Source organism: Chiloscyllium plagiosum, chromosome 11 (genome assembly GCF_004010195.1).
Source record: "Chiloscyllium plagiosum isolate BGI_BamShark_2017 chromosome 11, ASM401019v2, whole genome shotgun sequence".
NCBI lineage: Eukaryota > Metazoa > Chordata > Chondrichthyes > Orectolobiformes > Hemiscylliidae > Chiloscyllium > Chiloscyllium plagiosum.
This window is the reverse complement of record NC_057720.1, coordinates 30,770,322-30,782,985: the sequence shown is the minus strand read 5'-3', so window position 1 is coordinate 30,782,985 and position 12,664 is coordinate 30,770,322. Positions and strand designations below refer to the sequence as shown.

The following is a 12,664-nucleotide window of genomic DNA, read 5'->3' as shown; positions in this document are numbered from 1 at the left end:
TGCCCCAATTGTGTGTCAATGTAATTGAAAGTTTCTTATGCTTGTATAAAAATAGCAGTATTATGGCAGCCAATAGCCAAACATTTTGACCATAACATTGTTCATTTGAAAATACAGTATTGCAGGTTCTGGAAATATATATCAGCATCTGAAGAAAAAGAGAGAGTAAGAAATAAAAAATAAGATCTATCATTGATTTAGTACCTTTCGTGACTTCGGAAATAACTTCACACTTCGCAAGTAGTAAAATCGCTGTCATAATCGCTGTACACAGCCAGCTCATATGAAGGACAGTGGGTAATTATGAGATCTGTTTTTAGGTGTATACTGAGGCATATATATGGACCAAGACACTCTGAGAAATATCCTGTTCTTTAAAGTAGTGACATTGACCGATGTAAAAGAGCCCATGTCTCATCCAAAGGTCAGTGCCTCCAATAGTGCAGCTGATCTTCAGCGATGCACTGGCAACACTCCCTAAGTGCCGCAACTGGAATGTCAGTCCAGATTGTGTTCAAGAATAAAAATTAAATAAGATTTGCAAGAAGGTTAAGGAACTTCAGTTATGTAGACAGTCTGAATTTCTCCAATCTGTTATCTTTGGAGCATGTTGAGTGAAGATTTGATTGAGGTACTCAGAATCATGACTATATTGGATACAGCAGACAGGGAAATAGTGCTCTCCCTGTTGGAACAACCAAGAATGAGAGAATACAAATGTAAGGGAATCATGAAAGTAATCTTTCTTTTAATGGTTAAAATCGGGAATGAACTATCTGAATCTGTCTGAAGGAACTTCAGTCCAGGCATTTAAGAAGAGTTTGGATTATTGTCTGAAAAGAAAATATATTATGGGGAGAAGACAGGGAAATGGCTCGAGGTGAATTGCTCAGTTTGAGAGCCAGCATACATGGTGGGCTCAATAATTGATATTCTACGTATGGACTTGCACAGTAGCTTTCTGAATCCGAGGAAAGAATGCTATTGACTAGTTGTGAAGGTGCTGTCTGCACTGAAAAATTGCTGCTAAATTCCCTTTTATGAAGCATTTGTGCTGACAATTAATTACATATGATCCCATTTTTTGAGGATTATTGACACATTCCTGTGTATCTCACAGAGCGCAAGAGGTTGAGCAGCTCCTTTTACTGAGGACTAGTGACTGATAAATCCAGTTTGCTTGAGGCCTCCTTCGGTTGAAATGTTGAGTTTCTCCTTGTATGTGGAGGTTGAATTTGCAGAGAAAGGCTGAAATCCATTCACTTCATGTGCAAACAGTCATTTAGTAAGCATTGGTACCAAGTTCTTGCATCAAATTTTTGCAGATCAACGCTATTGAATATTGATGTTTGACTTCAAAGTTTTAATCTAGTATTTGCTGTTGCTAATTAACTTTAGAAGTTCTATGACTAATGGATCAGACAACGTAATCTTTCTACACTGTAGATTAGATATAATTGTGATTTATAGAGGTGAAATGCAAAGTTGTGACTACCTGAAATTTGGAAAAAAATGGAGTATCGGATAAATCCAAACAACATCCTTTTATTGGTCGACCTCCAAGTTTTAATGCATCTTTTCAGAAAGAAGGGACACAACAACCAGTAAAGTCAGCTTGAATTATTATGCGCACATAACATGAAACAAGTTACCAAATTTGATCTGAATGCATTGGAATTGTTACTTGAGTTTTTATTCTTGATGTAAATAAAAATGTGTTCTAAATCCTTTTTAAGGCTCACACTGACTTTCACTGCATTCCACTCCACTGAAGCACTTTTCCTATGTAATCTTTATTGTTTGCTGTTTCTGCAAACACCCTTCTCATTTTTTCAGTAATGTTCTTGAGGGAATTAAATCTGTCGTCCTTAATTGGTCTGGTGTATATGTCTCTTGAGATCCACAGCAATGTGATTTGAATCTTAACTGCCTTCTGAAATAGCCCTACCAAGCCCTTCAAGTCAAGGGGCAGTTTGGGGTGGGCAATAAATACAGTACTGGCATAACCAGCAATGTCCACATTCCATGAACTGATATTTTAAAAAATGAGTTTGACATTGCCACTGCCTCATTTGACTTAAACTGCATTTCTTGTAATTCCTTGTATTTACCTAATCTAGACCATTATACATAGGGGCAGAAATTAGGCCATTCAGCCTATCGAATCTGCTCTGCCATTCAATCATGGCTGGTAAGTTTCTCATCCCCATTCTCCTGCTTTCTCCCCATAACCCTTGATCCCCTTGACAATCAAGAACCTATCTATCTCAGTCTTAAATACACTCAATGACCTGGTCTCCACAGCCTTCAGTCGCAGTGAATTCCATAGATTCACCACTCTCTAGCTGAAGAAGTTCTCCTTATCTCTGTTGTAAAAGGGCTTCCCTTTACTCTAAGGCTATGCCCTCAGGTTCTCGTCTCTCCAACCAATGGAAACATCTTCCCAACATCCACTATGTCCAGGCCGTTCAGTATTCTACATGTTTCAACTAGATCCCTCCTCATCCTTCTCAACTCCATTGAGTGTAAACCCTGAGTCCTCAGACGTTCCTCATATGTTCAGCTTTTTGTTCGTGGGGCCATTCTTGTGAACCTCCTCTGAACATGCTCCAGGGCCAGTGCATCTTCCCTCAGATATAGGGCCCAAAACTGTGCACGGTACTCCAAATATGGCCTGACTAGAGCCTCAGAAATATGTCCTCCTAAGTTTGTTGAGAAATGCCCTAAATAGTCCACTGTAAATTTGCTGTCTAATCTGTAGTGCATGGAAATTTGAAGTATAATACTAAGCATGCTGGTTTATCTTATCGTAATTTTCTAACTATTTTGAGTACAAAAGTAATCCTGAGTTAGCGAGAGTGCAGTTAGTGTTTACATTAATTATGTAAACTGCAACAGGTATGCAAGTTGTTATTTGATAGTACAGAACTTAACGATGAAAGGACAACTTTGTTGAAGTTTTTCAACTCAGGAGATTGATAAGAACACCAACATAAAGGGGAGCAACATTTTTACTGGATGGGAAGTGTCTTGGGTGGTTGGCACATGGGCTGCGATGGAGGTATTACTATGGAGAATGCTATGATGACTGACAGTTCTTTCATGTAACTGGGTTAATATCCTGGAATTCCTTCCCTCATGGTACTCTGGCTCTACATACAGTACATAGACTACAGAAGTTCCAGAAGGCAACAGTTGACTCTAGTCACAACATTGTCCTGAGAAATGAGCCAGAATGGCTGTTGCTAATCTTGTTTATGTAAAATAGACATGATGTGTCTATGTGTTCTTTCTGTGTGGAAATGCAACAAGTTGAGAAATCTGCCTATTACTGGTTATCACAAGCCTACCTTCATTGGTCACTATATAAATTGTGATTACCCCAATTCCACTAATTTTAAGATTGGCCTTATAAGCAAACATCTTCTGGATTAGTGGTGCTGGAAGAGCACAGCAGTTCAGGCAGCATCCAAGGAGCAGCGATCCTTGGATGCTGCCTGAACTGCTGTGCTCTTCCAGCACCACTAATCCAGAATCTGGCTTCCAGCATCTGCAGTCATTGTTTTTACCTTATAAGCAAGCAGATAATTAGAGTCCAAACCATTTGCTTGCAGTGAATGCTTCATGCTCAGATAGGATACATTGAAGGTATTCTGAGCGATAATTGTAAATCTGATCCGATCACGTCTTGCTGCACACCACACAAATTGGACTTGAGGCCCCTCGTTCAGTCTTAAAAATTCCCTGGTTTAACTCTGATAGCCCTGGATAGGTAAGTACTTCGGAACTCTGAGTAACAGATAAATCTAGTGGTTTCATTCTGCTACTATGCATGAGTAATATGGGTGGTGTTCATCACTAACTAACTGGATCCTGCCATCAAGCCAAAAAGTCATTCTACTTTCCAAAAAAATGAATAAAGTGGTATGTGAATTTCATTGTAGGTATACGGCTATGAATGAAGGTTAAAGCTGCTAAAGATTGGTGGAACATTTGAAGCAGTATGTTCAGCAAGGTGCTAACTGTATCCAAACAGCCTGTGTTTGCAAAACTCAAAACATTGTCCAACATTAGTAGTGATTTTGCAATTGAGCAGCATTTGCTAAATAATCCTGAGGGGGCTAGGAGTTTCACTAAAATTCAGTTTCACATTGATTCTACCAAGATTCAGTCAGCTCACAGTCTGGTGCACTTGTGCATTTTGGAAGATGCATATTAATAAAGAAGGGGCAAAGTGAGTACAATGTGGATGTAGGTTTGCTTGCTGAGCTGGAGTTTCATTTTCAGATGTTTCGTCACCATGCTAGGTAACATCTTCAGTGAGCCTCCAGACAAAGGTTTCGTCCAGAGGCTCACTGAAGATGTTACCTAGCATGGTGATGAAATGTCGGAAAATGAGCCTTCCAGCTCAGTGAGCAAACCTACATCCCGAACCTCAACCTGAGCTACAAATCTTCTCAAAACTCCCTGTGTACAATGTGTCTATTTCAACAATACTAACAACAGCCTTTCTCTGATTTATTCCTTGGGCAATGTCATGGCCAATCAGAGTCAGCCTGCATGGTTTAGTTTTAAATGAATTTTGCAGTTAACTGCCAGTCATCTAGCGTGTCTATTTTCTATGGCAAAGGCCTTCACCAATATGGTCCACTGATCAACAACTCAGTGTTCCCATACAGTAAAACATTTTTGTCCCCCTCTCCATTGGTATTCTTGTGAATGTACTGATAAGTGAAAGATGAAAAGCTTTGACAAAATGTCCTTTCTTCAGCAATACTGAAATGAAACTAAAGACTAATTTATTCTTTAACAGTATATGTTTCTATAGTGAGTTTAGGGGAAGATGAGAATAACTGTTACGTAGTTTCAATAATGAGTCTAGGAAAATTCAGAGAATGGTCATCTTAAGGGGTTAATTTGTGTTAATTCAGATTTCTTTTGTTGCAGAGGAGCAATGATGAGAATGGAAACTGCTCAGGAAGCATTGAATTTCCCACCACAAATCTTTATGAATTGGAAAGTCGAGTGTTTACAGATCACTGGTCCATCCCTTATAAACGTGAAGAATCATTGGGCAAGTGCCTGATCGCATCCACATACCTGGCACGGCTTGGTAAGTGCTACAAGGATTCAAAGACAAATTACAGCAGCCTGCCTACCACCCCTATGAGTAAATCAGACATAATATGAATGCAATCACAAACCAAATCTGATGGAAAATTAGAATTCAGTAAAGAGGGCATGTTTTGCTTATTGTATCAGTCAATATGCAGATAACTTTCATGTTGTTGAAAGCTGAACAAATTGTGGAATTAAAGAGAAATGGCTGTTTTATTGAGTTTCACTCTTGCACACCCAGACTCTGGCTATTTGAATACACTGGGAATGAGAGGTGATGGGCATGGTGGTACCCATGGTGTTGAGAGTAACTTAGACATCTTCCTACTTTAACAAATGTGTGTGTTCAAGGATAAGTATCCCACATGCTTTCTTAATATGCTCTGTCCTTCTATATAGATGAGTGAATTGCTGAGTTACCAGGTTAACCCCAGATAACCTGGTGAACATGAAATGTCTTTGGACTGAAGAATGTTTCAAAGCAGTTCATTTAATTAAAATATAGAATACTCTTTATTTAAAAAATCAGTGAAATCACCCTGAGGTTTGTGCATTTAACTAATTACAGAATGTCTGCAGATCAGAAACATACCATTTACTTGTGACTGAAATGGGGTGTGGTTGAGAAACTTGTTACATTTAGTATCTGAATATTTTTCCTTTGCTTTCCTTGAAATGGTACAAGTTAGATTTTAAAGCAATCAGGCTGCTGAGAAATTCCAGTAATTGCTCCTGCCCGAGTGACCAGTTCTGGTGCTCGGGCGTTTTTGTCTTTTTTTTTGTATCTGACTTCTGTGTCTAATCATTTTAGGTCTTGCAGATGCTGATGAAAATTGCAAAAGGTTTACAGATCGATGTATGCCAGAAGCATTTAAAAAGGTAAAAGACCCACTTTCACATTAGCAAAGAACAAAATTGATTCTGAATTCTAATTTCTAGGATTGAACAATATTTTGAAAGTCTAATTGATCTTTTTCATGTGCTTAGTAAGAGTGTTTTCAGGGTGAGGTCAAAGCAAACCTAGAATCATAGAATCCCCACTGTGTGGAAGCAGGCCATTGAGTCCACGCTGACCCTCCAAAGAAGGGTCACCACTGACCCACCCAGAATCTCTCCCCCCCCCCCCACCAATCCCTGTACCTTTGCATTTCCCATAGCTAATCCACCTAGCCTGCATATCTTTGACACCTAGTGGTGCACATCCTTTGCATGCTACAAGTAAAGGCTAATAAAGTACTTTGCAAGTACTTTGAAACCGATGTTCAGTGATATAAATCAGAGAAAATTGTGTCCAAATATTTGAAAGGTTAAACTTATGAGAAAATCTGTTTTGGATGATAACATTGGATTTGGAAATGTTTCATATATTACTTGTTGCTTAATGTTTTTATTGTTCTCAACAGCTAAACATCCAGGGAAAGTAATTACACTATTGTTGTGTTGTCTTTTCAACAGTTATTAACATCGAGTGCTGTCCACAAATGGGGTGCAGAAATCCATGAAGGAATATACAATATGGTGATGCTTTTAGTAGATCTGGTTGCAGAGCGAGTCAAACAGGACCCAATTCCCATTGGTCTTATGGGAGTGCTCACCATGGTATGAAGATGACTGTAGCATTGCAACGCATAAGTGCTTTGAGTATTTTTCTGCTAGGTTGCTGTAGCTTTTGTCAAGTTGCTAAACCATGAAATGTTGCGAATTTCAAGTGCTAATTATGTCCAGTACAAATCAAGCCCCTCCATCTTTTGTGCAAAAATATAACATTAGAAACTCTTAAACTGGATATGCTAGGATGCTAATAGACTTTCATTAAAAGCTTTTAAATTGTGTTTAATTTACTAAAAAACTGACTATCTTTCATCTGTATAATTGCTTCTAATATACTTTTTAAAAAGTCATTTTCAGTTGTTTGTAATTAGCCACTGGTGGTAAAACAGGCACTGACTAAATTCCATTTTAAAAAGCACTGTCTAATGATCTTTGCTCATGTAAGATTTACATTTGGTAATATCTAAGTGTATTGGAGTGAAAATCTAAACTTCAATTTCTTTTCATATATGTTATTGTGCTAGATTTCATGATTAATAGCACGAAAAGCTGAATCTCTTGATCTTAATATCTTGTGTTATGCTGTAGTACTTAGACATGGCTCCCTCCTGAGCTCCCCATACATTATTGTTCTTCAGTCAATTTAATTAACTTCACATGACATCAAGGAAAGCTGAAGGCACTGGAGTCTGCCTTGATATTATGGAAACTGCACTGGATACTGTGGATCTTGACAACATTCTAGCAGTAGTACTGAAAATATGCCTTCCAGTTCTTGATGTGCCCTAACCAAGCAGTTCCATTACAGCTACAGCACTGGCATCTACCTGACAATGTGGAAAATTGCCTAGATAGGTCCTGTACACACATCAGGACAAATCCAATCAATACTGATTATTTTAAAATTGATGGAAGTGATTGTCAATAGTACTGTTCAGCAACACTCCAAAAGGAATAACCTTACTGATGCTTAGTTTGGGTTCCACCAGGGTCACTTCTCCTGACCTCATTACAATTGTGTTACAAACATGAACAAAAGAGCTAGAGGTCAGTCATCTCAGCCCCCAGAGTTCCTCAGGGTTGTGTTCTAAACCCAAATATCTTCAACTGTTTCATCAATGGCCTTCTTTCTATCATAAGGTTACAAGTGGGGATGTTCACATAAAGTTACACAATTTTCAATATTTACAACACTTCAGATGCTGAAGTAGTCCATGTCCATGTGCAGAAAGATCTGAACAACAGCCAAGATTGGGCTGATAAGTGACAAATAACATTTGCGCCATGGTGCCAGGCAATAACTATCTATCTCTAACAAGAGACAATTTAACCATCTCGCCTAGACATTAAATGACATTGCTAAATCTCTTACTATAAACATACTGAGCTACTATTTACCAGTAGCAGAACTGGGCCAGCAATATATTATATACACACGCACTTATATATGTAGTGGCTACATAAGCAGATCATCGGCTAGGAATTCTGTGGTAACTAGCTCATTTTTTTGTCTCCCCAGTACATGCCCACCATTTCCAAGACACACTCAGAAGTATAATGGTATTCTCGACACTTGAATGAGTTAAACTGGCATCTCCTCTTCCACCCTTAACATTTACTCCCTCCACCACTGATGCACAAGTATACCATCGACAAGTAACTCACCAACCTCCTCCAACAGCACCTTCATTACCTGGAAAGACAAAGGTAGCAGATACTTAGGAACGCCACCATCCACAATTTTTCCCTCAAAGTCTCTCAGCAAATTCACTTGGATATGTTATCACTCCTTCACTGTCTTTGGTGCAAGATTACATTCCTTCCTTACAGCAGTGTGGTTGTCCCTATGAGCAATAATTGTAAAGGCGTATGAAAGCAGCTCGTCTCCAAAATAAGGGAGTTTGCTTTGAAAGCAAAGTGCACGTGAGAATTAATTTAAAAAACTGAAGTGCAATGTTTTGATGTGAAGAGCTAGAAGAGACAATATAAAATGAAGGGCATAATTCTGGAGATTATTATTCACAACTTGTTGAAAGAGACAAATTAGTTGAGACCATAGTTAAGACAACATATGGGATCCTGGACTTTACAAATAGAGGCACAGGGTACAAAAACAAATAAACAATAATGAACAATTATAATGTCTGGTTCGGCCTCAGCTGGGGTTTCTTCTACAATTCTGAACAGCAGTAATCATGAATAATTTGTTAGGCTATAGAAGATACAGAAGATATTTATGGAAATGTTTCCTGCGGTGAGGACCTTAAGTTATGTGAGAAAATTGGAGAAGCTGATTTTGATGTCTTTAGAAAAGAGAAGGTTGAAAAGAGATTTGATCTGGAGAGAAACAGTTCCCATTGGTGGAAGAACAGTGAATCTCATGATGCTCATTTAAGATTATTGACAAAACAACCATCAGTGACATCGCTTTTTTTAACATTATGGAATTAAACATGGAAGAGAGAGGGCTAACAAGGTCAGAGATTACACTACGAATGGTAGAATCCTGGACAATACTGAAGATCAGAGGGACCTTAGTGCATATATCTAACTCAAGGTAGAAGGGAAGGTGGTTAAGAAAGCATATGAAATACTTGCCTTTATTAGCCAAGGCATAGAATATTAGAACAGGGAAGTTATGCTGCAACTGTTTGAAATACTGGTTGTACTGCAACTGGGGCAGGAAAGACATGATGACACGAGACCGAGTACAGAGGAAAATTACCTGGTTGTTGTTTGGGCTGGAGGATCTGAGCCATAAGGAAATATTGGCTAGGTTGATGCAGTGAAGTTTGAGAGGAGACATTATAGAGGTGGATGAAATTGAGAAACATAAATAAGATAGATGAGAAGGCACCTTTTTCATTTGTAGAGGGGTCATTAATTGGAGGAATGGATTTAAAGTGGGAAATAGTGAGCTAAGAGGAGAGTTGAGGGAGTTTTTTCACCCAGAGGGTGATGAGAGTCTGGAATTCACTATCTGAAAGTGTAACTAAGTCAGAAACTTGTAACAATTGAGTATTATTTAAATGTTCACTTGCTTGTGTTGCCATAGCCTCCAGGGCTATGCATCAAAAGTTAAAATTGGAATTAATGTAATCAAATCTTTTACATGACTGGTAAGGACATAATGGGTGAATGGCTTCTTCATATGCCATAAACATCTGAGTCTATAGCGAGTAGTTAAGATCCCGAATGCAGTCTGCATGTGGTAGAGAATGATGCCATTGGGCTTTCAAAAGAGTACCTATAAGTGTCTGAAGAAAAACTTGCAGGGTATTGGTGAAGGGTACAATATGGAACTTAGTGGCCTCCTGTGCTACAGTTATTTTAGTCACACACATAACTAAACACAATTGACCCAAGGTTCTATGTCTGTGGGAGTAGCACATTAAAACTACTTCCATTAGTATTTCCTCAAAGTTCAACCAGCAGCATTTAACTGCTAGCTGTAAAATTTTGAGGATCTGGATAATTCTTTTATTTTTGCTATGACTGTCTGCAGCAAAAAATTGATTTACTAAGTAGAAGGAATATCAGAGTTAGATTGCTCCCACCCAGATGTTCCACTTTTCAGTTTGAAAAGCATATAGACGAAAACCTGTGCAGCAAATTACACCTGCTTAGTACTATTGAAGGAATGAAGTAAGTCAAGGCTTCAGAGAGCATTTTTTTCAGCTTTAGGATTAAATGTTTACACAGTTTGCTAGTTTAACATGACAGAGCCTTATAATTTTAAATGACTGGTAGTTCATACATTGTATAAAATATTAATCATTTTGTTTGGGTTTACAGGCTTTCAATCCAGGGACCGAGTACCATTTCAAGAACCGAATGAAAGTATGCCAAAGGAATTGGGCAGATGTTTTTGGGGATGGCAAAATGTATGCCATTTCACCACCAGTCAATCTACAAAAGGTGGGTTAGATAGTGTGGCATGAGGTAAATACTTGTGTCTACTCAGACTGGCACTGTATGATACAGAAAGGAATGCCTTTGAACAGCAGTGTTATGGCAAATAAAACATAGCAGTTCTGAGGAATGTTGCTGGACCTGAAATGTTAACTTTGCTTTCTGTCCACAATGCTGCCAGACTTGCTGAGCTTTTCCAGCAATTTCTGTTTTTGTTTTTGAAAATATAGGAATCCATTTCAGTTTGAGTTTATTTAAAGTAGATATTTGAGTGTACATACCTTTCCCTGTTGAAATAAATTTTTGTCCTTGCAGTGGGCAGCTGGTATTTTTGTGTCAGTAGGTGGTTGAGGAAGCAAGACCAAAGTTGACCTGAAAAGGACCATTAGTCCATGGCATGATTCTGAGCGTCTGGTATAATCCTGTCTCACTTCTCTCCACTCTCACCCTCCCTCCTCTCTCCATGGAAACTCCCAAGGCTTATTTCTTTTGGTAAGAGTGTTAATAAAATAATGGTAGGCCATTTAGCCATTTGGTCGACTCCATGGTTTCATTATTGTGTTGATCATTTATGTCAACAACATCTTCCTGCACTATCCCCACATTTCTTGATGTTTTTAAGATATACAGTATGTCTGTTTATGTTTAACTTACCCAATTTCAGAGCCTTTGAGGCAGAGAATTACAAAGCTTCAATAACCTCTGAGTGAAGACATTCCTTCACATCTCAGTTCAAATTGGCCTGTCTCTTCTTCTGAATCTGTGTTCCCTGGTTCTTTATCTCCCAGCCAGGGGAAATGTCCTTCCTGTATATAGCATGTTCATTCTTGCATAAAAAGAGAGTTAGAAAGGGAATGCTACTGATTCTTTTAAATTCCAGAGAATATAGAACCAGTCTATTTAGTTTTTGCTCCTAAGACAGTCCCTTCATCCCAGGAGTTAGTTTAGAAAACCTCAGTTACATTTCCTCTTTGGCAAGTATATCTTTTCTTGGGCAATGAGACCAAAACTGTACACATTACTTCAGTTATGATCTTGCCAAGGTTCTATATAATTGCAGTATGATCTGCACCTCTGCTCAAATTGCACTTAATTTTTCAGAAAGTAACAATATAGATATATCCAAAACCAGACCTGAGGTGAAAGCAGAAAGGTGTAGAAGATGTTATTCCATGCGTTTACCTTATGCTTTGTTGATAAGGTGCTTTATTTTTAGTGTTGTACCAAATTCATGATTATTTTTGAGTAACCTTTCTGGTTCTGGAAAACTTGTGTTTTATTAATAGTCATTTTTTTTTTTGCCATTATAAGGTTTGAACTAATGTTATTTGTATGTGATGTCAAGTTTCTTCTTTATGATAATTCCCCAATTTTTAATATAATAACTTATAAAAACATTTTTAGTGTCTGCTTTGCATTTGTATCCATCCTTATTTCCCACTCTTCAGTTTTGTTTTAAGTAAGATAATTGGTGCATTTACCTCCTGAGTTGCTGTCAGAATAACTCAATTTGATTGACTACTTAAATGGTTGATGGAATTGCTATTGCTGACTGCCTGGAGATCTATTTGGCTTTCTTCCAATTTCAAATTAACATCAAGAAAGATGAAATACATACCACAAATCACTAGATATCATGGTAACATTCTTCCAGATTGGTGATAGGTTCCATCATTTCATTGGTCTAGATTTTGCATACTTCATATATTTTAATGTTTGTAAGCCATCGAAGGAAGTTGCTCCTTTTTCTGCTTCTCCTACACTATACAATTATGAAAACTTGTCTGCTGCCTCTTGTCATACTGCCCCTCAAATTCTATAGGGATGTGTGGTGGGTGGGGTTTATAGGCCTCTTTTTTTTTTTTCTGATGTCACTTGGTAAATTGTTTTGTATTGTGCAGTTTTCACTGTGCACTTGATCCTTTGGTGCCATATCGACATGCCGTATATAAAGGAATTAAGCAAGTTTGGTAACTGCATATGGGAAAAGAATTTTATAGTTGAGCTTGTAATACAGTAATGGCAAAGTTTGTTTAGTCACTGATGAGGCTATATTTATTTTCTAGTTGGCTCGTTGTAGTAT

The 12,664-nt window shown here is 38.1% G+C and overlaps 1 protein-coding gene across 4 annotated transcripts in view; it reads left to right on the top strand.

Moving 5' to 3' along the window:
* usp24 (ubiquitin specific peptidase 24) overlaps positions 1 to 12,664 on the top strand; it is a 186,236-nt gene that overhangs the window by 22,191 nt on the left and 151,381 nt on the right. For all 4 annotated transcript variants that reach the window (XM_043699013.1, XM_043699012.1, XM_043699014.1 and 1 more), the window contains exons 2-5: positions 4,948 to 5,113; positions 5,930 to 5,997; positions 6,574 to 6,717; positions 10,465 to 10,587. In XM_043699013.1, the coding sequence (XP_043554948.1) occupies positions 4,948 to 5,113; positions 5,930 to 5,997; positions 6,574 to 6,717; positions 10,465 to 10,587 (501 nt within the window). The remainder of the gene's footprint in view (positions 1 to 4,947; positions 5,114 to 5,929; positions 5,998 to 6,573; positions 6,718 to 10,464; positions 10,588 to 12,664) is intronic.